Below are 27,219 nucleotides of genomic sequence, written 5' to 3'. Positions count from 1 at the left end.
GGAGGTGGAGGCGGGTATTGAGGGGAAATGGAGAGTCAGCTGATGGGTGGAGGATGTGGTTGTGTAGAATTAAAGAATCACTCACTGCTGGGGCTGGAAGGGATCTCAGAGATCAGCTTGTTTGGTCTCCTCATTTTACAGGTAAGGAAAGTGAGATTTAGCGATCCTCCTACAGTGACCCAGCAAACGGGCCTGTTTCCATCACCTCTGACCTCGTTCACGTCTTCCACATCTCTCCCTGGACTACTGCACAGCTTCACGTAGCTGATTATATTTTTCCAAGATGCTCACGCCAATAGATCACATTGCACATGTTTTTCTTATGTCAGTGACACTCCTCCATTGAGAAGTAGGGGTCTATGTTCCTCTCGTTGAACCTGATGGGCCACGATTATGGCAGAAGTTATTTTGTGTGACTTTGTAGCTTGTTATTAAAGGTGGTACAGCTGCTGCCTGGACCTCTCTTGGGACATTTGCCCTTGGAACCCAGCCACCACGCTGTGAGGAAGCCAGGCAGCCACGAGGAAAGGCTTCATGTAGGCATTCTGGCCCCAGTCCTGACAGCCCAGCTGACAGCCAGCATCAGCCACCAAATGTTGAGTGAATGAGCCTTTCAGTCCCAAGTTGAGTGGAGCAGACGCAAGTGGTCCTGGTGGAACCGGCCAAAATGGCCGACCCATGAGCAAAAGAAATGCTGTCATTGACTTAAGTCATTGAGGGTTGGGATGACTGAAACACCTTATATCTGCCTCAGTCTCTCCAAACTATCCTACACATTTCATTAATTCAATAGACCTTTATTAGATACTGACCATATGCTAGGATCTGTACAAAGACAGACATGATTTCTATATTCAAGGACAATACATTTCAGCTGCCGCCACTGTTCCTTTGCACACAGAAGGAAATCCATACTCCTCAGCCCTCTGCTCGTGGCTCCAGCCTGTCACTCACCGACACACCGAACTGTTTTGTCCCCAGATCTGATCTCCATTCTCCGCTCTCCATGCCTTTGTTCATGTTGTCCCCGCCCCTGCAGTGCTTCTGCCCGTCTCACCTCAACCTTCAAGGACCTTCGCTCTGAGAACTTGTCCCCTCACAAGGCCCCCCTCCCCGACTCCTCCAGCTGAAGGTAATCGACACCTCCTCGCACTCCCACGGCACTTACCTCAGATTGCACAGCTTCTGTCTGCACGCCACCTCTCTCGAGCTTCAGTATTCTGTGAATCCCTGGAGGAGGGAACCTGGCTTGTCCCTCCTGTCCCTCACAGCATCTGGCATAGGGCCCAGTACATAGGAGGCCCCCAGGAAACATCTGTTGATGCGACTAGTAGCAGAACCAGAATGGAAAGTTAAGTGTTCTCCAGTGCCTTACTTGCTTCTTTGGATATTACCACGGCAGGGGAAAGGCCCCATCCATGGAGGGTATCAGGCGGGTGGGAGAAGACCTTGGTTATGGCTGGGAGTTGACAGGATCACTGTACGTGGAGCTGCAGGTGGCCAAGAATGGCCAGAGCTCTGGCTCCTGGCCAGGGCTTTGTGGTGGGTCCCTCCCTCCCTCCCTCCCTCTCTTCTTGCTCTCAGCAAGCCCTGAGCACCCACTTCTGGAGGGAAACATGCTGTTTCTTTTGATCTTCTCCTCCAACCCCAGTTCATTTCTGAGCACATCTTCCTTCTCAGGACCCAGTCACACAGAAAAACAGGCCCCGCCGTGCTGTCTAAGCCTCCCCCTGGAACAGCGAGGGACGGTTCCATGTTCTTCCCCATGGGGTTTCTGAGGAGCCGTTCCATGAGCTGTCTTTCCTGCACCCACCTGACTGGAACTGCTTCCTGGTCCCCTGTGATTGTCACTTGCTCTCTTGGGCCCCATTCTGGCTGCATCTTGCCTGGCCCGTCCCTTGGGGGTACACGGGCAGGGGCAGGCTTCAATCCCTTTTCACCTCCCAGGACAGGATACCTCAGACTGAGCAGGAGTGGAGAGTGGGGTGGGCAGGATGTTTTCCAAAGACTTTTCTCCCTAAACTGTCTCTTTCTAGGAGCTGGGAAGTGCCTCTGGGTCTCGCAGTTGGTACAGCCGCTCGCTGCCTCTCAGCACAGTCCCGTCACAGGCCACAGTCACATCACAGGCCGGGTGGGGGCAGCTCTATTCTAGGACAGATGCCTGCAAATGGCTCACTGAGCCCCAGTGGGGGTGGGGCGGGTTCTGGCGGCTCAGGGGATTAAGGTTGGGCACCTTCCTCTCTCTGAGCGATCTGAGGTTAGTGGAGGTGGGGAGGGGTGGCAGGGAGGCTTCTCTATCAGCTCCTCTGTTGCCGTTACCTCTTGGGGGCTGGTACCTGTGGCCCCACGGAGGATGCCTTTGGGAGAGCTCATCCCCATCTCACAGTCTCTCTTCCTCGTCCCAGTCTTGGCTGTGGGAGCGGCTCCATGAGGCTGCCTTCAGGCTCTCTCCTCAGCCTCCAGGAAGGCAGAAATCTGCATTCAGTTCTGACTTCTGAGGTGCTTGTGTGTGCAAGAGAGAGAGAGAGAGAGAGAGAGAGAGAGAGAGAGAGTGAGAGAGGGAATACACAGGACGAGGGCTACTCTGTGTCCAGTCGCCTCTCTATTGGGAGGATCAGTGGTCCCTCTGATTCCTTCATCCTCCCGAGGGATAAGAGCAGAGGCCTGTCCTAGGAACATGGGAAACTCAGTGTGGACAGCTGGCCAGGCTAGATGAGATGCCCCTCTCCACTGCCTCTCTTCCCATGCCCATCCTCACCGCAGGCCCCTTCTCACTCTCTCAATCCCTTGACCTGGAGGGGAAGACGCCCCAATCGTAGGTTAATCGCGCTGGACTTAGTGCAGGCAAAGCAGCATCCAGGGGGTGGTCCCGGGGCGGGGGAGGAGCTGGACCAGTCATCAACTAGGCTCCCCCCAGTACCCAGATGGGTTGATGTGCCTGATGCCGGGTCACAGAGGAAGGGGAGTCCGTGCCACAGAAGGCCTCGGGCATCTTGAAGTGTGAGTGAGGAAGCTGCCGGAGGTGGAGAGGGCCCAGGGGATGACTGTACAGATAAGAGCCTCTGGTCTTTTTTAGCATCAGCTGGTGGAGCCACCCCCTTCTCTCCCACTGGCTGCCTCCCTGAGTCACTGCCCACCCACCAGCAAATTAAAAAGGGGTGTCATCTGCTGGCCAGTGGCCCCATCTGGCCCCAGGGTTTGCCTCTTTTTGCTCCTGGGTGGAAGGTGAAAGTCTGGGTAGGGTGGTCTCACCAAGACCCGTTCCCCTGGGCCTTTCTCTTGACAGACTCTGCTTCCTTCTCTGCCCTTTGTTCCTCCCCCCCCCCCCCCACATCCCAGGATGGTTCTCCCTGGTGACAAGACCCACCCCCTTGCTCCAAGGACAGAGGCAGCTGCAAACCCTCAGGGGCCCCCACATGGCCCCATCCATCTGGCCGGTCTCTGATCTGGGCTGCAGGGGAGGGGACCCGCGGAGGGCAGCTCAGTTGCTGATTACGCCCCACCGGCCAGCTCAGCTGTCAACACTCGCCTGCCGGCCCTGGCCGTCCTGAGGCCCTGCCTGGCTGCTCAGGCCGGGGACACTGCGCCCCGGAGACCCTCAGTCAGACCCAGGCAGGCGGTGGACAGGCGGCAGGCAGACACCCTGCCTGCCCTTGAGCATCCTCAGGCCTCCTTGCCTAAATAAGGGAGCTGTAGCTGGAGTGAGCCAGCCGGCCGCGGGGAGGGGCCTGCGGCTAGGCCAGGGTTTTCCGAGGGGCTGGGCCGCCGCAGCGCCGCAGGGCCCCGAGCCCGCCGATTGGGCCTGCACCGCTGGCCCCGCTCAGCAGAGGGAGGGCGGGCCGTTCGCACAAGGGGATCCCCAGGCTGGAACCTCGCGTTCAGAGGCCTCTCTTTGATCCCGAGGCTAGGAGGCCGAAACTCCTGTCAGAATGTCCCGCTCTGGGCTGGAGGGCCTGGAGTAACCCCAGGGAGGGGTCTGTGTGTGTGTGTGTGTGTGTGTGTGTTGGGTGGCGGGCGCCCCTGCTCTGGGTGCGTGCCACTCCTAAATCTCACCCACCCTTATTTCAAATCTCGGTGGCCTTAGGCCTCCAGATTGTCTTGCCCTTCACATTTCTCGGGTCTCCCCTGACCCTGGGCTCGTCTTCCCAGGGCCCAGGCCGCGCCCGTGTCACCTGCAGCGGGCACTGAGCGCAAGCTGTGTGTAGGAGCCCGTGCTCGGCGTGGTGGGGGACCAGGGCATAAGGGGCCGGCCCTCTCCCTTCAAGTCAGGTCCCTCGGTCCTTCCAGCGGGGAGGGGGGGAAGCGGGGCGGGGGCGGAATCCCCAGGTTCCTCCTTGGCCGCCTCAAGGCCGGCCGTCGCACCTGTCCTCACGGTTCCCCTACCTAAGGGTCCCTTCCCCCTCTTGGGGCGCGCGAGTCCCGCGGGCTCCTGGGCTGAGCGAGGGGCTGGGGTGGGGGGAGCCCTCGGCTCGGCTCAGCCAATGGGAAGGGCGGGCGCGCGGGTTGTGTGGGGGGAGAGGGCGGCGCTGCGGGCGCGCGGCGGGCGGGAGGGAGCCGGGAGGCGGGGGCCGGAGCCCGAGGGGCGCGCGCCGCGTTAACCCTTCCGCGGCCGGGCCGAGCAGCAGGCGCAGCCCCAGCCGCGGGCGCCGGAGCGGCTGTCGGCGCAGCGGGCGGGAGCTGGGAGCCCGGCGCTCGGGCAGGCGGAGCGCAGCGCGGAGACGCGGCGGAGCGGGGCCCGCGGCTCGGCTGGGGCCGGCAGACAGGTGTGCGGGCGGCCGGGCGGCCCGAGCTCAGGCAGCTCCAGGCCGGGCCCGCGGTCCGGAGCCGGCGCCGAGCGGAGACCCCGCGCCCGCACCCCAGTCCGGGCCCCGCCCGTGCTCTGCCTGGCCGCGGGGTGCGGGGACCACGGCCGGGCCGGGCCACCCGAAGCCTGTGTTGGGCCGGGCCGGGCCGGGGTGGGTGGGGGTCCGCCCGGCCCGCCCATGGGCTCAGGATGCCGGTGCGGAGGGGCCACGTCGCGCCGCAGAACACCTTCCTGGACACCATCATCCGCAAGTTTGAGGGCCAGAGTGAGTGGGGGAGGGGGCCGGCGGGGAGGGGGCTCTGGGGGCGGGCCGAGCTCTCCAGAGTGTGAATGGGGGGGCGTGCCCGGGCCGTGTGCGTCCTGCTAGTGAGTCTATGGGGGCTGGTGACCCCAAGGCGCTGGCCAGGGGTCGCGGGGGCAAGGCTTGGTGCTGGGGGCCGTGGGCTTGGGGCCAAGGGGCCTGGTGTTGGGGAGCGCGGCAGGAAGCTCCGCTTAGGTTTCCGGGATCGGGGAGTGTGTGTATATGACAACCTGAGTGTGCAGGGAAGGGCGGTGGGATGGGAGTGTGCAGGTATCCTTAACTCTGGGTGCCTGGATGTGAATGGGGCTGTGTGGATGCAAGAACGGGAGAAGGTATATGGCCCAAACTGGGGGCCCCGAAGAGTACCGTGCATGTGCCCGTCCAGACTGTGTTGCCCGAGACCGAAAGCCAAGCATGTAGGTAGGGTCAGTGCCTAACACGCTCTTGGGTGTGTGTGGGGTGTCTGTGTGTCACCCATGCGTTTGACCCTGCATGGGCGGTGGGGAGGTATCTTTGACAAGGCTGGGAACTCTGGGCCCTGGGGTGAGAGGGAGCCAGGGCTGAAGCTGGCCTTTGGGGGCCTAACAGACTCCATGCGATGACCCTATGTTGTTGCTTTTCCTGTCCTGAGCCCCTTTATGGGGACTACAGCAGCCCTAATGCTGGCCTGGTAGGGGAGCCTTCCAGAAGTGTCCCAGGCTAGGTGAATGTTCTGTGTGTGGGTATTTGCACCCTCCTGGCATGCGTGTGTCTGTCCCCAAGGCTGCATGTGCCCTGGTGGGTGTGTGTGACTGCCAAGGGCCCTGGGAGGGGGTGACATTCCTTGCCCATGACCCTGAGAGCACAGGACAACGTGTGCTTGTGACCGTGGTGGGGGAAGGGAGGGGTCAGTGCGCCGGGCAGCACTGTCTGAAGCAGAGGAACAGGATGATCCTGAGGGGGGAGGAGACCGCAGTGGTGGAGGGCAGTGAGGCCGGGGCTTTCACTCCCACAGGGTCCGGGAGGCTCTCTAGGCTGGAAGCTGGGGGCCTGCCTTCTGGCCCCACCTTGCCACTGACTGCTGCGTGACCTTGAGTGACTCTCTTCCGCATCTGGGAAGGAGGGGGCGGCCAAAGGGGCCTTTGAGGTCCCTTCTGTCTCGCTTATTCTAGGAGCTCAGGGAAGGAGGCGAGGTGGTGGGGTGGGGGTGGGGGTGGGGCCTGCCTTCGAAGAAACTCACTCTCCTCTCCAGGCCTGGGAGCGGGGCCCAGGTGGTTTTTCCTCTCTGAAGATGGTGCGTACGTGGCTGGTATGTGGCTGCTCCTCGGGACTGCCTCGGCTCAGGTGGAGATGGAGGCTCAGTCAGGAGTCTTTTCCTGTGACAGGGAGCCCTGCCTTCTCGGGCTGATGGCTGCCTGAGAGTTTTGGGGGGCCCGGGGAACTGACCTAAAGATGACCCAACTTCAAAAAAGTAATTTCCTGGAGGCCAGGGTAAGGGAGGGGGAGGAAGGCAGGAGGAGGCCAGATCCTGATGCAGCAGCCTGGGCCTTGTGCATGTGATTGCCCAGGGCTGCAGCCTGAGGGCTATGCCCACTAGGAAGGGGGAGGGCAGACTTCCGACTGCTACCCAAAGCCCCAGCATTAAAGGCCAAAGTGGCCGGAAACTTCTGTGTTTATAAAAACCTCTTATCCTCAGAGCATCTCTCCTGGCACAAGCTGGGGCTGCCGCCCGTCTGCTGCTCACCCACAGCCTGGCCCTTGGGGCACGTGTGGAGGGAATGAGCCAAGTCTAGCTGCAGTGGGTCCATTGGGGCCTCCCCTTGATGGGGCCGAACTGAGGAAGGCCTCACATCCCTGGAGAGCCGCTTTCATGGGTCTGTTTACAAGTGGCCGCTCTCTCAGGCCAGGCTGGGCTCCGGGTGTTGCCAGGGTTTGGAGCTGCAGGTCCCTCTCCTTGCTCCCTGTGACCTTGGGCCTCCGCCCGCCCGTGACCCTCCGCTTATTCCTCACCTTCTGCCAGACCTAGGTGTGAAAGCGGGCTCTATCTTTTACAAGCTGCAAGATGAGGGCAAGAACTTCTTCTGAGTCTCAGTTTCTTCATCTACAAAACGAGGATAACGATGGGGTTGTCAGAGTATTAAATGAGAGAAAGGATCGTAGGTGCTCACGTGCTACTTCTTCCCTCATCCTCTTTGACGCGCCCACTCCCCAGCTCCTGACTGCCCTTGGAGGGGTCGCAGAAGTCCCAGGAAGTACTGACCTGGCAGGGTCCGCAGATACTTGGGGGAGTGATTTCCTAGGGGTCCCCGGGGTAAGGAGTGCCCAGGGAGCGCCCCCCCCCCCCAGTCTAGGGAGCGGGGGTCAGGAAGAGAAGCCGGAGCGGTGCAAAGGGAATGCTGGCCGCCATCTCTGGCCCTTCTCAGGCTCCCTCTCCAGGCCCAGTGTTTATCCCTCCGCCGCGGCTGCTGACACGCGTTGCTGACACCCGCCCAAGGCTGGCCTCGGCCCCGGGCGCGGAGGGGGCGGCGGGCCGCTGGCAGTCCGCCCGGGGGAAGCCACGCAGCCAGCCCGCGGGCCGGGCGGGGGAGGGGGCGCGCCGCCGGGCCGGGCCGGCCGAGGCACCTGTGTCGGGGCACAGCTGCGTTCGTCCCCTGCTGGGGACCCCAGGACCGCTGTGCTTCCTGGGACGGGGAGTCCCCGGGCGGGCAACTGTGTAGGACAAGAGAAGGCGGGGAAGGGCTGGGAACCCTGGGGGGCAGGGGCCCCTGCTCACGTGCCTGCTTATCCCCGCCCCCCAGGCCGCAAGTTCATCATCGCCAACGCCCGGGTAGAGAACTGCGCTGTCATCTACTGCAACGACGGCTTCTGCGAGCTGTGCGGCTACTCGCGGGCCGAGGTGATGCAGCGACCGTGCACCTGCGACTTCCTGCACGGGCCGCGCACGCAGCGCCGTGCCGCCGCGCAGATCGCGCAGGCCCTGCTGGGCGCGGAGGAGCGCAAAGTGGAGATCGCCTTCTACCGGAAAGATGGTAGGCGCGGGCTGGGGCGGGGCGGGGCGGGGCCGGTGGGGTGGGGGCGGCCGGCGATTGGCCGGAGCCCCGGCCTGTTGCAGGGGGGCGTGACCTCAGCAGGGACCTTTGGGGTGCGCCAGGTGGGAGGTGCGGGCTGGATATTGGGGCTGTACGGCGGTCCGGGTCTCGTTACCCCAAGCATTCTGGTGGGATGGTTTACGGGGTGCCCAAGGGGCTGCTTGGCTGTGGTCTGGAGCCTCTGGTTCCTTCCTCCCAGGGCAGGTGTGGGCACGTTGAGCTAGGTGGGTTGGAGTTTGACGGCAGCACCGGGATGGCAGGTGCGTTCATGGATGGAGGTAATGGAAGTCCAGGCCGGTGGCTGGGCGCCGACCTCCGCCCACAGGCCTCTAGCTACCCTCGCTTCTGCCAGGTGACTGACTGGTCTGGGGAGTTGTCGCTGAGGGCGAGGCGGGGAACGGCTGCAGCGCTCTGACTGGCTCTCTGCCGCCCCTCTCCTGCCCCCTCTCTCTTCTGCTCTTCAGCTGCACCTGGCGGGAGGTGTGTGCCTCTACCCACAACCTCAGTTCCCTTTGTCCCATCTTTTGAGCGCCCCGCCCACCACCCCTTCCTGCGCCAGGTGTCTCTGCTCAGCCACCGCCTCCCCGCCCAGCTGCGCTGTCTTCCGGAGAGAGCGGATAAACAGAGCCCTGGGCGGGGCTGCTCCCACACCACCCCTGCCCTGGTGGGGCTCAGGGAGGGCAGTGCCGCAGGGCTTGGGGGGACCTGCAGGTATCAGAGGGCTGGGGAGGGGGCTCTGGAAGGTGCCGCAGGAATGCCCACCGGTGCCCAAACCCTGCCGCTCACTAGTGTGTATCTGATGACCATTTACTGAACCCCTGTGAGCCAGGTGCAGCAAGGTCTTGGAGATGGAGCGGTGTTCAAGACAGAGGAGGCTCCTGCCCCCAGTGAGCTTACCTGCTGTAGACAGCACTCTCTGTCTCTTCCTGGGGGCAGTGAACCAGCAGCCCCCGTATGCCTCTGGCCCTGTCCCTTGGAACCTCCCCTGTATGCTATGCTCAGGGTTGGCTGAGGCTGCCCTGCAAAGGATTACATGCCCTGATGACCCTGCTTTTGCAGAGGTGCCCAGCTGTGAGATCCCTGGACAGAATCAGAGTGGGGGACAGTCACTGGGGACCTGTGGAAGAGGGTTTGCTCACAGCAAATGGGCCTCTGGCTGGGAGATTAGATGCAAACTATGAAGGCAGGGCCTCCTTTCTGGTTCTTCACTGATATCCCCCCAGAACCTTCATCAGAGCAGATCTGCTTTTATATCTGCCTGGCTATCTAGTACTAGCTAATATCAGTGGGCGCCTTCTGTGCGCTGGACACTGGGCCGAATGTTTCACTTGCATCATCTCATGGAATCTTCACGACAACCCTGGGAGGTAGATACTATTTTTTCTCCCATTTTGTGGCTGAGGAAACTGAAGTTCAGGAAAATTAAGAAACTTCCCTAGAGTGCAGAACCATGTCCGTCCGATCAGAGCCCTGTCCACCCTGCTCTGCTGTCATGTATTAAAAAGGAGGCAAAATAGTTACAGGTATATCTCTAAACTGCACGTTACTTTATGCACACTTTTATTTTGAAAGTTCGCAAACAACTGGTGTCATGAGAAGAATGTGAATACACACGTCCTGGGTTCAGATCTAACACCAGAAATTCTGTGATATGGATCAAGTTGGTTACTGCCTTGAGCCCGTTTCTACTTCTGGGATAGTGTGCCCGCTGGACCCCTTGGCGGCAGGGGCCTGAGTGCTTCTTTCTTCCCTATCGGGTGTGTGAGGAGCTGCCCTCCCTCCTTCCTGCCCCAGGCTGGCTCCTTTGGGAGAGGATGGCCATGGGACCCCTTCTGCAGAGGTGCTATCATGGAATCTTGGTGACCTCGAGGATCACTTAATCCAGCCCACTCAAGTTACAGATGGAAAAACTGAGAAGCAGAGGTCATGTTACCAGCGAATCCGTGGAGGGAGTGGGACTAGAACCCAGGCCTCCCACCCAAGTTCAAGCTCTTTCCCCACCCCAGGTTACTACTCCAAATGGTGCTGTGACCCAGAAGGTCCTATGCCAGCCATCTCGGCCTGCCCCCTTCTCCGCTCTCACCTAATTTCCATGGGGATCAGGTGTCTCCTGGTGGCCAACAGGCTGGCCTCGGCCCTCAGGTTATGTGGGCTGCTGCTTGTCCCGGCACTTGAGGCCTCGGGTGCAGACAGATTTCCTCTGCCTCCCCTCCCTCTCCCTCTGCTCAGTCCCTTGGGCAGATCTTTGTGCCTGACCCGGGCGGTGTGTGTGCGTGTGTGCGCGCGCGCGTGCATGAGCTCACAGGCTCACAGCCTTGTGCGTGGACAGAGGAGGGAGGTAGATGTGAGGAAGGCCAATGCCACCTCTTGTTTCTGTCCAGGTCTTTCTCAGGGTCTTTGCCTGGGCCGGCCAGGGCAGAGCAGGTCCCTGGGCTTTAGCCCCAGGGAGGTGGGTGGCTGGGAAGGAGGCGGGGCCTTTTGCTGGCAGGCGCCACTGTGGACAGCTGTGCTGTGTCGGTGCCTCTAGCCTAGCTCTGTGCAGTCTCAGGGCCTGGAGCCAGACAGCCCTATTATTTAGCTGCTGGGACTGCTGGGAGGTGGGGAGGCCAGACTGGGGGGTGTGGGCTGGAGGGAGAGACACAAGGTGCCAGGCCCTCACTGGCCCTGTGTCCACGCTCCTTCAGGTCAGGCCTGGGATTAAGGTGCAGCTGGGATCAGGGCCCAGCAGCCTGGGGCTGGCAGGTGGTGGCATCCCCTGGGGGCTCTGGGCCGCGCCTCGGCAGCAAGTGATGCTGGTGCACACCTGCATCCCCACATTGCCCTGGGGAGGCCCCGGGCCCCTTCCACCACGGCTCCTCCTCCCACGCTCCCCTCCTCTGCCAGGCCTCGGGAGGTCCCCTGCACTCTGTCCCTCGTGTTCTCTCTGCTCTTTGTTGCCGCCTCTCTGCCCCTCCCCTGCCCTGCTGGGCGGCTGCCTGTGCCCGTGGTCTCTGCCTCTCTCCCCAGCACTCAGGCCTCCCTGCCGGCTCGGTGCCCCGCGGTCTGTATCTCCCTCTCCCTGCAGCTATCTCTCTTCTTCCCCCGCTGCAGTACCCCTGAGCCTTCCTCCCTGCCTCTCTGCCTCTGCCCCGGTGGCCCCCGCCTCTCTGGGCTCCATCTCCAAGCCTCTGTCTGGCTCCCCGTACCTCTGCCTGTCCCGGCCTGGTCTCCATGTCCCTGTGTCCCTGGGAGCCTGTGCGTGGGTGGGGATGGGGGTGTCTCTAGAGAAGAGTCTGTTGGCTTCTCCACTCCAGCTGCAGGCCGGTTGTCATGGTAACAGGGTCAGAGGGCCCCCCGCTGCAACAGCTGAGCTGTGGGCTGGGGGAGGGGTGGGGGCAGAGGGCCAGCGTGCTCCCCAGAGCCCCAGAGGTGACCCCACACCCACTGGCCTGTGGTCCCCAGACTCGGACCTCAGCCTCCCAGGTGCCCGCGCAGGTACACCTGGCACCAGTGACTCTCCACACACCCCAGGCCATTTCACTGCCTCCTCCCTGGTCCCTGAAATCTGACTCTGCACTGTGACCCTCCCACACCACCCCGTTCTCCATCGTGGCCCCAAGCTCAGACACCCACTTCTCCCCTCCCAGCCCTGTCCCCTCCAAGCTGTGATGCTCAGGTCCCCAGGCCCCCATCAGGCAGGGTGGCTGCTGAAGGAGCCCTTGGGTATTTTGAGGCTGGCAGGCAGGTCAGATGGAGGCTGGTACCTGGGTGTGCTCTGTGTCCTTGAGATGGAGCGGGCCGGGGGCAGCCCCGGAGGAATGAGGTTAGACACAGGTAGCACTTTACTTAGGGGGGGTGGGGAAGCCATCGAGGGGCCCCCTCCGCCTCGGGCCTTCTGGTCAGGACCCGGGGCAGCTTGCAGTCCGGCAGGTGCGCTCACCTGCACGATGGTGGCCGGGAGCAGGGCTCGGGGGCCGCGTCCGAGCCCAGCAGCGCTTTCCCTCTGTGGCTCCGGGGAGGGCAGCTGAGCAGGAGCAGGGTGCCCTGGCCTGCGTGGGGGCTTCCTGTCCCAGCCCCACCCTGGGGGCCGGGCAGGCCTGCCATGACCGAGGGTGTGGGCCACTCCTGGCCTTCTCTGGGGTCTGGAGAGTGTCGGGCGGGCGGCTCCACTGTGTTGTGTCTGCTGTAGCCCCTGAGAGGAGCTATGTAAATATTTGTGCAGAGGCATCTGGGATGGGAGCAGATTTTGACGGTGGCCTCGGGCTCTGGGGAGGGGGGCCGTGCGCAGCAGGAGGGCCAGCATGGGGGTGTGAGACCGGGTGAGCCTCAGCCTCTTTTCTGCCCAGTGGTGGCTTCCAGGGTGGTGGGACTTCAAGGGGTCCAAGAAAGTCCTTTCACAATTAAACATCTTCCCCAAGGGTGCTTGAAATGCCTCTATTTGGGAACCTTTTGCTTGGGTGGAGAAGGAACCTTTTTCTTTAAAAAGACATTCTCTTCTCATCACCCGTCCCCTGTAAGCAGGGAGGAGTGTGGACATAGCTCACCCTCAGTGTGAAGGAGTTTCACAGAATCATTCCTCCCTGACATGGGGAGGGGCCCATGGGGTCAGGGCCAGAAGAGGGGGCACAGAGGGACACCTGGCACAGGTGATGAGTATGGGAGAGGCTCTGGATGAACTGCTGTCCCCCTAAAGTCCCTTCCTGTCCTTAGTCCAGGGGCCCATAAAGATCTCCACGCTGTGGACTGTGGTTGGCCTTGAACGGACTTCTCTCCGTTTTGGTCGCGTGTCTACTGCACTAGAAGCACCTTGAGGGCCGGGCAGTGTCTTCTCCTTAACCCACCATCTCCCTCACTTACAGTTCTGGGCAAGGCTGCCATGTCTGACTCCCCCACTAGATTGGAAGCTCTGGGAGGGCAGACAGCGGCCTGTTTTGTTCTCTGTTGTATCTGTGTGTCTGCTGCATAGTGGGAGCTCAGTTCATGCTCACACTGAATGAAGGATTGCATGAATGTGGTGGGCAGTGTGCTGTGTTGCAGAAACCCTATACCAGGAGTCAGAGGCTTGGGAGCAATTTCTGGTTTAGTTATAGACTTGCTGTGTGACCTTGGACAAATCACTTCCCGTCTCTGGGCCTCGGTCTCTCCCTCTGTGAAAAGCCTTAGAATAACAGAATGCCAGGGCTGGGAGGGGTCTTAGAGGATGGGGAGGCTACTGGGGCCAGAGGAAGGTGGGCCAGGGAGAGGTGGTCTGAGGTGGCCACTGAGAGCGCTGCAAGTCCTCCACCCCTGCCGTGTGGGGGGCATTGTGGGGTACAGGGAAGGCATCTGGGGATTCTCAGCCTTCCCGCCTCCGAGATGGACGGAGGAGGCCTGGATGGGGGAGCGGAGCTGGAGGAGGGGGTGGTGGCAGCTGCGCTCATTGGCACCCCCACTGTTGTGACTGCACTTTTCTCTCTTTTTTTTGGCTGCGTTGGGTCTTTTTCGCTTTGCGCGGGCTTCTCATTGTGGTGGCTTCTCTTTGTCGCGGAGCTCGGGCTCCAGGTGCTCGGGCTTCAGTAATTGTAGCGCATGGGCTCGGTATTTGCGGCATGAGGGCTCAGTAGTTGGGGCTTGCAGGCCCTTAGAGCGCAGGCTCAGTAGTTGTGGTGCACAGGCTTAGTTGCTCCGCGGCATGTGGGATCTTCCCGGACCAGGGCTCGAACCCGTGTCCCCTGCATTGGCAGGCGGATTCTTAACCACTGTGCGATCAGGAAAGTCCCTGTGACTGCACTTACAGTTTGCAAGCTGGGACGCATGCTTTATGGCAGGTGGTCCTTAGATGGGGCCTCCTCGCCATCATTTTACAGGTGCCAAACTCACTTAGAAAGGCTAAGGGGTCTTAGCCAGCTGGCAGGTACCTGAGTGGGAGCTCCAGTCCAGTTTTCCTCTTTCCACTCGAGTCCTGCCCAACACGAAACACCACTGCACAGACTGTTTTGCCCCAGAGGGCCCTTTGGGGTCATGATGGGCTCAGAGCCCCAGGAAATTTGGGTTTTAGCTTGGGTTCCCAGAGCAGCAGTTCCTCATTCGCTAAGTGGGATCAAAACACCTGTCCTGGGCTTCCCTGGTGGCGCAATGGTTGAGAGTCCGCCTGCCAATGCAGGGGACACGGGTTCGTGCCCCGGTCCGGGAAGATCCCACATGCCGCGGAGCGGCTGGGCCCGTGAGCCATGGCCGCTGAGCCTGAGCGTCCGGAGCCTGTGCTCCGCAACAGGAGAGGCCACGACAGTGAGAGGCCCGCGTACCGCAAAACAAACAAACAAACAAACAAACAAACAAAACACCTGTCCTCCCGCGTACCACTGGGAGAGGTTCGGCAGATAAGAGGATAGGTGCAAAGCAGTGTCGGGTGCCGAGGCTCTTGGCATTCTACTTGCCATTAGGCAGGGCATCACCCATGTGGCCGCAGGTTCTAGTCAACCAAGGAAGTGAGCTGACCAAGGGTCTCAGCATCCCTGTTCCCTACGGCCATCACCCCGTGCCCTGCTCCACCCCGGCCTGCCTCTCTGCCTCTCTCCATGGGCTTCTGCTGGTCCAGCCCCTGCTTATTCCACAAATCGTAGAAACCAGGGATATTCGTGTTACGGGTTTCTTCTTTCTCTTTCATTGGTTTTCCTCCTTCTCCTTTTTTCTCACTCCCCAGTCCCAATACCCTCCCCTTAGGCAGCCATTCAAATGTACTTCCTGTGAATGTGTTGCTTGCATATGTTCTTGCAAAATGTGTGTTTTGTCTGACTGCATATAGGTTTAACTTATGTAGATGATATGTGCTATATATTGTATTCTGGTGTTCACTTTTGTTGCACAGGAGTCCGCCTTTAACTCCAGCCAGCTTGTTCCTTGATATTGAGCCTATAGCTCCATGTTCTCTGGTGTGCTCCCCCCTCCTTTTACCTGTCCATTGTCCTGGGGAGGGCCCGCCAGGTTGTCTCTATAAATGATGTTGCAGTGAACATCCTCACGCATGGCCCCTTTTGGACTCATGTGAGGATGTCTTTGGGATTTCTCCCCAGGAGTGGAATTGCTGGGTCACAGGATATGTGGACACTTAATTCAACTAAGTACCGTCAGGCTGTGCATGAGCAGGGCTGCATCTATTGCCACCCTCCTAAGCAGAGCATGGGATTCCCCTGCAATCCTGCCACACATGGCGTTATCCACCTTTCTAATTTTTGCAAGTTTAATAGGTGGAAGTGATATCTTTCTGCTTTAATTTGCATTTCTTTGATTTCATGCGAGTCCGAACATCTTGCAGGCAGCCGTTCAGGTTTCTTTCCCATGAATTCCCTGCTCATATACTTTGCTCACTTTTCCATGAAACTGCTGTATTTTGTTCTTGTTGGTTTGCAAGAGTGGCTTATTGATTCTAGAAATACAAATGCATACAGTTAAATATCCAATGTGTACTCTGGATATTAATCCCCGTTGAATCAAGATTTTGTAAATATCTGCTCCCATTCAGTCGCCTGTCACATTTATCCAACAAAAGTTCTGAATTTTGATACAAACAAATTCATGGGTTTTTAGCTTTCTTCATGCTTTTGAAGTTTTGTTTAAGAAATCCCTCACTGTCCTGAGGTTGCAAAGGTCTACATTTTCTTCTGTTACCTTAATTGTTTTACCTTTCTCAGTTGGGTCTTTAATCCATCCTGGCCCTACCTCTGTCTGTGGTATCAAATAGGGATCAAGTTGTATTTTTTTCCGTGTACTGAGCCAATTTTCCCAACACATCTAGTAAACAGCCTGTTCTTTTCCGTTGATTTGTGGGGCTACCTTTACCACTGGTTAATTTGCCATATATCCATGCGTCTGTCTTTGAGCTGTCTGTTCTGTTCCAAGTATTTATTTGTCTGTTCTTGCATCAAAACCATATTAAAAATATATGGCAGTTAGTATGTCTTAGCATCTGGAAAGGCAAATCTTCCCTCTCTGTTCTTCTTTTGAAAGGTTGACATACATATTTGTGGACCTCTCTTCTCCTTTGCAAACTCTAGAGAAGGTTTATCAAGTTCCTGGGAAGAAAAACCCCACTAGAATCTTGACTGGAATTCGATTGGTTTTATGGGTTAATTTGGGGAGAATTGACATCTTTCTACTATTTGTCCCATCTCAGAGTCTGTAGTGTCTCTCCATTTATCAGATTGTTTCCACATCCTTTATTAGTTTAAGGTTTTCTTTTTTCTCCCCCATAGAGACCTTGTGCATTCTTGGTCACTTCCTAGACACTTACTAGTTTTTTTTTTTTTTTTTTTTGGCCATGCCATGCAGCATGTGGGATCTTAGTTCCCCAACCAGGGACTGAACCTGTGCCCCCTGCATTGGGAGTATGGAGTCTTAACCACTGGACCACCAGGGAAGTCCCTTCCACTTCATAGTGTTTGTTGCTATCATGAAAGAGATCTTATTATTTATTTATTTATTTTGCGGTACGCGGGCCTCTCACTGTTGTGGCCTCTCCCGTTGCGGAGCACAGGCTCCGGACGCGCAGGCCCAGTGGCCATGGCTCACGGGCCCAGCCGCTCCGTGGCATGTGGGATCTTCCTGGACCGGGGCACGAACCCGTGTCTCCCGCATCGGCAAGCAGACTCTCAACCTCTGCGCCACCAGGGAAGCCCGAAAGAGATCTTATTTTTGACTACCTACTCTAATAGCCTTCTGCTGGTGGAGGGGGGCTGATCTTGTATTTAGCAACCTCACTGGATGAGGTCTCTCATTAGCTAGTTCTAATTGTTTATCTGTTGATTTTATTGGTTCTCTAGGGAGATGATCCTATCATCTGCGAATAACGCTGGTTTCCTCTGTGTATGTTTGGGTCATTGCCATATGTGTTGATGTTGGAACGTTCCATCTGCCTTTTCAGCAGGCTTTCACATGCACTTGTATTTACTTGCTGGAGTCCTGTGAGGTGGGTGAGTCAGGGAGGGATTGCAAGTTTCGGATTACTGATTGAGAAGCTGCGGCCGACTGGGTGACCGATGGGACAGGCCCTCTGGGGTATGCCGCGAGCCAAGGTGGGAGCCGCGCTCTAGAAGCTTGCAGGGCCCTGGAGGAGGTCAGGGACCCCCACTGTCCCCTAGTGGACCTCGGCTCTTTGTGCCCTTGCTGCCCATGGCCGGCTGTGTGAGGGTCACAGAGAAGAGGGCTGGTAGGGGTCTGAGGCTCAGAGATACCCCAGCCCCCTTGCCCGGATTCCTGGGCCATCAGCCTCCGTGTCCCGTGCTGTTGACCAGATTGAATAGTGCTTCAGCAAAAGACACCACCTAATTCCTGGGAGGGTTCTGACTGCTGTCCAGACTCAGGGTGGGTTTGAAATGGGCAAATCCTGTCCTGAAAGGGTAGTCAGTCAAGTGCCCCTGGATCTGAAAGGGAGCTTAAAGCGTGGGGAGATGGCCCTGTCCCCATCTGCCATCCGTGCAGGTCCCTGCCCCAGTCCATGATCGACTGGACACCTGTTCACCCAGCTTGTCCCGTGAAGCCAGCCCAAAGCTGGCCTCAGGCCTCCGGCTCTGGGCAGAGGGAGGAACATCAGGAACACAGTGTGAGAGGAGTTTTCAGTGAGAGACATCCCTGTGGCCAGATGGAGCTGTCAAGACAATCTTTGTAGAGGGGGTCCTTTGGGGGCCTAGAGGGACGGGAGGAGTTGGAGGGAAGCGGGGTGGGGCCGCGGGGAGTGGGAGGGCCTGTGAAGCTGGGGTGCACTGGAGGAGGCACTGGGACCAGCCTGCGTGTCCGGGAATGGGAGGCCCGGCTGGGAGGGCACCTGAAGGATGTGACATGGCTGGGAACAGGGGATTCTGAAGGGCTCTGAGGCCGGACAGGCTCCAGAGAGCAGGAGGAGGGAGGCTAAGTGTGGAGGCCTCAGGGAGGTGGGGAGTGCGATGGTGCTGGTGCGGTACGAGAAGCTTTCCCCGAATAAACATGGCCTGGTTTCACCTTCCCGGGGCTCCTTCGGCACAGGGCAGGGCTGTGACTCCCAGTGTACAGACTGTGAAGCTGCATCCCCGAAGGAGGTCAAGTAGGGCTGAGCCCCAGAGCTTTTCTAGAAAGAGCTCTTCTCCCGAGGCCGTCACAGTGGCCCCTGGGAAAGGTAGCACAGGCCACATGCAATGGGTTTGGGTGGGCATCTGGATGACTCACAGAGGCCCTGAGGCCCTCCGTATGGCCCTACAAATCTCTGGGAAGGTGTTAGGCTGGAGGGGCTCGTGGAGGGTCTGTCTGGAGATGCTCCTTCTGTGTGAGTTGGGGTCCGGATCGTGGCTCCCCAGCCCCAGCCCTGAAGTGAGTATTCCTGGGGAAGTCTGCCCACTCAGCTCCTGGAGCCATAGGGATAGGATTGGCCTCTCTTTCTCTCTCACACACTGACACACACACGAACACACACGTGCACACTCATTCACTGGCTGGCCTCTCAGGCTCCCCCGCTCTGTCCCCTGGGCCTGCTGTGTCCCTGGCCTTCCTTAGGCCCCCACGGCCCAAGAGAGCGACGTTAACGACACGGTGGCCCCTGGCCAGGAGCAGCTCCTGCTGCATCTTCCTGTCGCCGCCACCAGGCTAAATATAACCTGACACTGCACAGCCCTGGGCCGCCGTCGTCAGAGACAGCCTCTGCCTGGGGGCGGACAGGCCGACTGGAGAACCAGCCTCCTGCCCCAGCAGGGCAGGACGGCGACCGGGGCGAGGATGGCAGCTTCCCCGAGGTCACCTTCCCTGCAAGGACCCGGCACCCTGCCTCGTTACAGTTCTGAATGCTTCCACAAGGCCATCTATCATCTCATCTGGCACCCAGGGTACGGGTCACTTGTCCCTGCGGTACCCACAGGGAGTCTGAAGCTCAGAGAGGTGGCTGACCTGCCCACAGTCACACAGCGGTTGCCCAGGTCTCCTGAGGGTCGGGGCAGATCGGCTTGGCTCAGCTCCCCAGGACCCCTCTCTCTGCCAGCTCATCCCGGACTCCAAACTCGGGGTCCTGGTGACTCCCTGGCTCAGTGAGAGTGGGTGCCATGCCTCTCTTGTTCGTGAGGCCCTGAACGCTTCACGTGCGTGTGCTCAGTGAATCCTCGAGGGGGATGAAGAGCCACCTGTGAAGGAGCTGTGATGACACCTAGTTTGCAGACGAGACACTAGAGATTCTGACCTGGGGAGCTAGTCCAAGGACACTCAGGTCACCCGCAGGCCTCCCTTTCCCCACCTGCCCGGTCCTGCCCCAAGAGATAAGGCCCGCCCCCACGAAAGCCGAAGGCGGCTCCTGCCTGGAGACCAGCCAGGGGTTCCCAGAGGTGGGCAGTTGGGTTTGGGACCGTGGGTGGGGCCCCTGGATGGGTTGGGGATGCAGGGCAGGGACGGTGCCCCAGGTGCACTGTCAGGTGTGGGGTGGCACCAGGTGAAAGCAAGCCAGCGTTGCGTTCTGATGAAGGTGGCACCCTTCCCCGGGGTCAGGAGGAACTGGACCTGCTGCACCTGGAAGGTAGCCAGACCTGGTCCCCTGGGGCCCTCCCACTGCCCCCCCCCCCGCCCCTTTCTCAGTGGCCTGCGGTGAGCTGCATGACTTCTGCGGCCTTTAGGATCCGAGGCACAGAGGAGCCTGTCCTTGTGTGGGGCTGTCAATCCATGACTGCCTCTCCTCTCCCGGTCTTCATTCTCACAGGGCCCAGGGTGCCCCAGGCCCCGGAGGCAGGCAGAGGCTGGGTGCCCGGATGTCTTCAGCTGGGGCTGGGGTCGGGGGGTGGGGGGGTGGGGGTCGGGGGTGCTTCAGCATCAGCCACGTGAGCCAGGCTGGCCCAGGGGCCCTCTCCCTCTCCTCCTTCTCCAGTTACCCAGATCTCCCTTGGGGGACTTCCCTGGCGGTCCAGTGGTTAAGACTCCGCGCTTCCACTGCAGGGGGTGCAGGTTCAGTCCCTGGTCGGGGAAACTAAGGTCCTGAAAGCCGCGCAGCGTGGCAAAAAAAAATCCCACAAATAAACAGAAGCAAAAACAAACAAACAAAACCTCCCTTGGGCCCTCCGGCTTCACAGTGTTCTGTCATTCATCCCTCCAGCCCAGTGGGGCATGGTCATGTCGTATATTGCAGATGAGCTCCCTGGGGCTGGAGGAGGGCAGGTGACTTGCCCAAAGTCATTCGGATGCGATGAGCAAAGGCCCCTTAACTCCATAGCCTGTGCCCCGCCCTCTCGCGCCCGGGAGCCCCACAGCCGTTCTGTGGGCCGGGCAGGGTCCCTCCGCTCCCCTCCAGTTCCCTCCCCTCCAGTCCGTTCCCTCCTTCCCCGGGCGCTCCGGACTCCGGCTGTCTCGGGAGCGCGGGCCGCTCCTGCCACAGAGCGGCTCTCGGCGGAACTGCAGCCTCCCCGAGCTCTGGGCTGAAGTCGGCCTCTGCTCCGCGGAGCTGCTCTGGGGGGTGGGGCGGGTCGGAGGGAGAAGGGAAACAGAGGGACGAGCAGGGCCTGGGGTACGTAGGAGCAGGGCTCATGGAGGCCGGGGCACCGGTCCCGGCGTGCGGTGCCAGCCCAGGGCTCCGGGGCGGCGGCCCAGACACCGACTCTGAACGTTTCTTCTCTGCTGAGAAGTTGTGTGAAGGTCATAGCCCCGCCGCCTGCAGGCCGCGATGTGCTTTGTGCCGCTGCCCAGGTCTGGCTGTCCCTGTGCCCCACCCCTGGCCTGCTGACCTTCAGCTGCCCTCAGGGACCCCACCCGCCAGAATTCCAGCCAGCGATGGGATGGGGTCCCCTGGCAGGTCTGGCTGAAGAGCTAGGGGTGGGTGATAGGGCAGCTCACGGAAGACGCAGGCAGCCAGGCAGGATGGGCCGGAGGCCGAGCCTCTCGGAGCCCTGGCTGAGCTGGGGCTACCCGCTTTCCTTCCTTCCGTGTCGCCTCGAAAATAGTAGCTGGAGGCTAACACCCGCCCCCCCCACCCACCCCGCCCCAGCCATCAGGCAGGGCTCCAGTTCACATTTTCGGAATAACAAGGGCTTTTACAGGGTTATTTGAAAGGAAAAATTCCTTGTATGTCGACAAAGGGAGAGGACCAAAGGGGCTCTGTGTGTGAGTGTGTGTCTATGTCCAAGGGCCGGGTGTGGGCCTGTGCTGTAAGGGGGCTTATATCTGGAGTCTTCTGCGGCCTGGCGTGAAGGGGGGCGCAGTTTGGGATGTCAGGGTCCTGGGCTGCCCAGGCTGCAGAATGCAGTTCTGGCCTCTCGCTGAGAAGCTGGAACTGAAGTGGGCACGGGGTGTTGAGGCCTCAAGTTCAGAATCCTGAGGCCGTGCCCTGGGGGCAGGATCTGCAGGCCATCCTGAAGGGTTGGGCTCATCAGGGTTCCAGACTCTGGACTTATGTGAGATGAGTTTCCCAGCGAGGAACCAAGACCAGGGGCCTGGATCGCTGGGCTCCCGGGGGTGGGTGTTGGGGGGGGGTCTCCAGGGCTACGGTTTCCTGGTCTCTGGCCTCTCTTTAGTGCCTATGAGGGCCAGTCCCTGTTCAGGCTGCTGCCGGCCATCACCATATTAGGGCATAAACGCTAGGCGGGCTGTCTAGGTGCCAAACGGTCTCCAGCTGGGCCCGGCCTCCCGCAGCTCCCAACACCACGGCAGTGTTTCAGCCAGGCCATGTCAGAGGCTGGAGGTCAGGGGACAGGAGCAGCTACTGGAAGGAGACCCTGAAAGAGCCCCCCAGCTCAGGTCCCGTGGGCCAAGCCATGAGGGCCTGGGATGCGGTGAGTGGAAGGGCTTTGGGGTAGGGCAGAGAATTCTTGGCCAGCCCCTGCCCTGGCCCAGCTCCCCTCATCCCGGTGCCATCCTGTTTCCTTTGGTTTCAGAGGATCTCCTTCCACCAGATTAATCCCACAGCAGTTAGACTCGCTCCTCTGCCTCTGCCTCTCAGTCCTGTCCCTATAGCAATCGTCCCGGAGCCCCGCCAGCATCTCCTAGGAATCAGGCCCTTTACGCCTGGCCTTCTCAGGTCTGTGGAGAAGCTGTGGCTGCACCTCCCAGGGCTGGCCCTCAGGGCTCATTGGCTGTCGGCCCCTCCAGCTTGTTGGCCTTGACTCAGTTCACCCCAGCCACGTCCTCTCCACCAGTCCTGATCCTCGACCCCTCCCCCGCCGTTAGCCCCACCCCATCACCAACACCACTGGCCAGCGCCTGCTCCCTGGTGCATTGTTCTGGGTGCTGGGCCCTTCAGAGGGGACACAGACACTGGTGCGTTAGGACCCGGCAGTTCAGGGAAGACAGATGAGCACCAGGAAAGAAGTCTCTGCCCCGGGAAGAGAAGATGAGGAGCATGCTTGGTCCCTATCAGGTCCATGGAGTAGGAGGAACGGGATGTTAACGCGCCTTCTTGTTGCATCAAGGAGGGCTTCCTGGAGGCGGGGGTTCTGAGCTGGGCCTTAGGCAGAGCCTGAGAGCGCACCGGGGTCTCTTTCAGAAATCAGCAGAGAGGAGGGTGTGGGGGCCGTGCGCTGGTCAGAAGCAGAGGCGGAACAGGTACATTGGCCTGGTGAACTAACAGCAGCTGGAATAGGGGGCCTGGTGGCCAGAGAGAGACATTGGGAGGGGAAAAAAAAATCAAGAACAGAGAAAAGGACGAGAGACAGAGATGAAAGATCTAGAAGCAGCGCTTCTCAACTCTGGTGAAGGATCAGTTTTGTTTCTAACGTGTCACAGACCAATACTTGTGTGAAATCCAAAAATCACATGCTTGGATATCGCGGCAACGCCAAATTGCTGTAAAGGTTTTGAAGCTCTTGCTCTCAACTTCCGAACTTATCTTCTTGTGGATGATACAACAGTCGGGTACTAACGAAGAGGAGCAAAGACAGACAGAGAGACGGAGGGTGATTGCTAACCTGTCTCTCGTGTTCGGCTCACGCCAGGCACTGCCCTAGGCAGCTGGCACGTGTTGACTTATTTAATCTTTACACCTCTTGAGGAACGAATAATTATCGTTCCCATTTTATAGATGAGGAAACTGAGGCACAGGGAGGTTAAAAACATAAGAAAAAGGCATCAATGACAAGGCAGCAGAGCTGGGATCTGAACCCTGAGATCCTGGGCTTAAAGTCTGTGGCCTTAACCTCCAGGCTGCTCTGCCTTGCATGAGGAAAAGCAAAGATAGAGTGTGAGAGGATAGGGAAAAAGGTGAAACAACCCAGGAAGAAAGGCGCAGAAGCCAGTGTGAGGAGAACGCACATCGGGAGGGAGGGCTGGAGAACCAAGGCAAGCAGAGAAAGGGAGAGCTTTGAAAGCGGAAAGCTGGAGCGGCCAGATTAGGGAAGCAGCTCTGGCCGGCCTGTGGCAGGAGGAGGGGGTGGGGCAGGAGGCAACGGCGAGAAGGCGCAGGCCTGTGTGTGGGAGCCGTGGGGGAGGCAGAAGCGGACAGGCCCCTTCAGGTTTTGGGGGCCCATCCCGCCTGGTACCACAGTGGCCGTGTCTCCGCTCTGCAGGGAGCTGCTTCCTGTGCCTGGTGGATGTGGTACCCGTGAAGAACGAAGATGGGGCTGTTATCATGTTCATCCTCAACTTTGAGGTGGTGATGGAGAAGGACATGGTGGGGTCCCCAGGCCATGACACCAATCACCGTGCCCCTCCCACCAGCTGGCTGGCCCCCGGTAAGTGCAGCTGTGCTCTTGGGCTGCTGCAGGAATACATGGTTTCCCTTTCCCTGGGGTCGTGAGGCTGCCCAAGGGCCATGCTCTGTAGGAAGGGATGTGGAGGGGATCCTTTCAGGGATGGGGGAGAGAACATGGAGGACACGGCCGGTCCCCTCTATCTCAGCATGGACAGATGTGGTGGAGTGACTGAGCCCAGATTCACAGGTCCCTGGGGCAGGATCATGGCTGGTTTCATAGCCTTACCCGCTTGGGGTCCCACCACAGCATCCCCTGGGAGTGGTCCTCTCACCAGCCCCAGGGATGGGGGATTCACCCTTCCCAGATGGCCCTGGCCACCTCGGGGCAGCCCCCTCTGCTCATGAGAAGGCTCCGTCTCTCATGGACTCAACTCTGTGAAGTTTCTCTCTCTGGTCCTTGTTCCCGGACTGGCCAGCTCCCTGCTGTGCCCTTGGCTACTTGAGAAGAGAATGTGAGGGGACCGCTCCCTGTGGCTGGAGATGGGGAGGCCTCACCTCATCCTCCCATGACTCAAAGGCTGAGACACCTCCTCCTCCCCCTGCATGGCCTTTCTGGGTTCAATTTTAAATGTTCCCTCAGAGTCATGGCAAAAGAAACCACCTCTTGGTTTCTCAAGCTCTAAAATGGCAGCGTTAGTAACACTGGTCCTACCTCTTCAATGGGTGCCACCTCCAAGGTGGCAGGGTACGGCGGCAACCCGTGGCATCACTCCTCCATTTGGATGCAGGCCCTGCCATTTACTGTGTGACCGCCAGCAAATCACATAACTCACTGACGCCTAAATTTCCTCAAGTCTAAAATGGAGGTAATGGATACCCACTGGGTGCAGTTGTGAGAGCCACAGGTGCTTTATGTAGAGACTACCGGTGATGTGAGGCTCAAGAAATGGTGGTTTATTACTGGCGGAGTCTTAGATACGATTGCATTCTAGACTTCTCTGGAGACTTGAGTTCTGTGCAGTAGGAGTGGGGGTGGAGGGGTGCCGGCGGCTCTCGGGGCTCCCACTTTCCCTCCTTCCCCCACTTGGTGACTGGGCTCCAGCTGCTAGGCCTGGCCCTCTCCCGGGCTGCTGGCGCCACGCACCTCCCCTCTCCCCGCAGGCCGCGCCAAGACCTTCCGCTTGAAGCTGCCCGCGCTGCTGGCCTTCACCGCCCGGGATTCGTCGGTGCGGCCGGGTAGCGCGGGCGGCGCCGGTGCCCCGGGGGCCGTGGTGGTGGACGTGGACCTGACGCCCGCGGCGCCCAGCAGCGAGTCGCTGGCCCTGGACGAGGTGACGGCCATGGACAACCACGTGGCGGGGCTCGGGCCAGTGGACGAGCGGCGCGCGCTGGTGGGCCCCGGCTCGCCGCCCGCCTGCGCGCCCGGCCCGTACCCGTCGCCCCGGTCGCACAGCCTCAACCCCGACGCCTCGGGCTCCAGCTGCAGCCTGGCCCGGACACGCTCCCGAGAGAGCTGCGCCAGCGTGCGCCGCGCCTCGTCGGCTGACGACATCGAGGCCATGCGCGCGGGGGCGCTGCCCCCGCCGCCGCGCCACGCCAGCACCGGTGAGGCTCGGCCCCACCCCTGCAGGAACTGCCCGGCCGCGTCCTCACCCACGGGCCTGTCCATTCCAGGCCCTCAGCTTCCTCCCTCTCCGCCCTGTCCTGTGTGCCTGGGAGATGGAAATCCTATTAAGAGCTTACTTAATCCCATTAAGTAGCCTTTTATTCCATTAAATGTGCATTCATCCCATTGCATTCTTCCACTCTCAGAGCCGGTGCTGGCCCGAGGAGCTGGCTCTCCCAGGCTGGCCTGGAGCAGGGATGCCCACGGGAGTCGGGAAGGCGGGAGAGGCACCTGGGTCCCGGCCACCACCTGGGCCTCTGGCAGGCTCCCAGTGTCTGCTGAACAGACCGTACGGAGGCTCTTTCCCCTTCGTCATCTCATAGCTGCATCAGGCGTGCTTCCTTACGGTGGGGAGGGGTCTGCCCTCGCTTGTTTCTCAGGGACTCCACTCCTGTTTCCTGAGCTGGCCTCAGTGAACCCCACAGCCTGGCTCCTGCAGGGCCCGTCGCCACCTCAGCTCTGTGTCGTCGACCTGACGGCCTTTGCCCCTGCCTGCCGGCCACTCTGACCCCCTCTCCCCTCCACCCCAGGGGCCATGCACCCCCTGCGCAGCGGCCTGCTTAGCTCCACGTCAGATTCGGACCTCGTGCGCTACCGCACCATTAGCAAGATCCCCCAAATCACCCTCAACTTTGTGGACCTCAAGGGCGACCCCTTCCTGGCTTCGCCCACCAGTGACCGGGAGATCATAGCCCCCAAGATAAAGGAGCGGACCCATAACGTCACTGAGAAGGTCACCCAGGTAGGTGTCCAGCTCCCTGGCTCTCCGCTCACGTGGGAGGAGCTTGGAGGGGGTGGAGTGGGAGTGGACTGTGGTCAAAAGCGGGGGTGGAGGGGTGCAATCAGTGAGGGCCTCCTGAAGGGGGCGGACGTGCCGACTGGGGGTGAGGGTGGCGTTTCAGAGCTGGGACGAGAGAGATCCTGGAGCAAGGGAGACTGGAGGGGGGTGTCCATGGGAGGGGCAGATACAGAGGACAGGTGGATGGGGCTCAGGGAGGACAGGGCAGCTGAGGCCGGGCACCTGGCAGGGTGAGGGTGGGTGGGAGAAGGTGGCCACGGGGCACAACAGAGTCCTGGGGGCAAACCAACGGGAGGTTTCACATTAGAAGGGGCCACAGAGGTCGAGGTTGCGGGTCCTGATTCTTCTAGGCCAAGGTGATGAGCCAGGCAGAGGGTGGGAACCCGGTGCTAGGGCCAGGGTGGCCTAGAGGTGCCCACCCCTTGTCCCCAGACCACGGGAGAGGAGAGTTTTCCTTCCCAAGTCGGGAGGGGAGGGTATGGAGTTGGGGGCACAGATACAGAGGGGTCAAGTCCCCGAATTCCAGACCAGAGAAGATTGCCAGCCCTGGGGGGCACTGCCCAACACTGCCCAGTGACAGGGCCAGCCTGGTCTCCTGCCGCCTCTTGGCAGCAAGATCGTCTGCACCACCCCCACTGCCCAGTCCATCCCAGCTCCTTCCCGTCCTGGCCTGGGGGTGGGGTGGGGGAAGGTCAGGACTGAGAAGCCAGGGACAGAGGGGGCTCCCCGGCCACACCTGTCTCGCCTCAGTCCCACTGCCCCCTCCAGCTCCTTCGGGCTCCCTGAGCCGGCCCGAGTGAGGGAGCTGTCTGCGCGCTGCCGTGGGCCTCCTCAGCCCTCCTCCTGGCCCCGCTCCCGCTGGGTCCCTGCCAGGTCTCCGGCCCCTTGGCCTTGATTCCAGAACGTTCCCCCCACCCTAGGCCCCATATCTGGATGCCTCACCCTCACCCCCTCCCACCCCTGCTTCTCTCCTGTCCTCACCTGGAGCCCTGCCGGCTGCCCTGCCC

The 27,219-nt window shown here is 60.1% G+C and overlaps 1 protein-coding gene across 1 annotated transcript in view; it reads left to right on the top strand.

The window, feature by feature from the left end:
- Window positions 1-4,993: 4,993 nt before the first annotated feature.
- Window positions 4,994-27,219, top strand: part of KCNH2 (potassium voltage-gated channel subfamily H member 2) — a 33,195-nt gene continuing 10,969 nt past the window's right edge. Inside the window, exons 1-5 of the mRNA XM_060107817.1 lie at window positions 4,994-5,069; window positions 7,883-8,113; window positions 23,623-23,787; window positions 24,909-25,352; window positions 25,944-26,155. Of these exons, the coding sequence (XP_059963800.1) occupies window positions 4,994-5,069; window positions 7,883-8,113; window positions 23,623-23,787; window positions 24,909-25,352; window positions 25,944-26,155 (1,128 nt within the window). The remainder of the gene's footprint in view (window positions 5,070-7,882; window positions 8,114-23,622; window positions 23,788-24,908; window positions 25,353-25,943; window positions 26,156-27,219) is intronic.

The sequence above is a fragment of the Mesoplodon densirostris genome, chromosome 9, assembly GCF_025265405.1.
Source record: "Mesoplodon densirostris isolate mMesDen1 chromosome 9, mMesDen1 primary haplotype, whole genome shotgun sequence".
NCBI lineage: Eukaryota > Metazoa > Chordata > Mammalia > Artiodactyla > Ziphiidae > Mesoplodon > Mesoplodon densirostris.
This window is presented reverse-complemented; position numbering and strand designations above follow the sequence as displayed.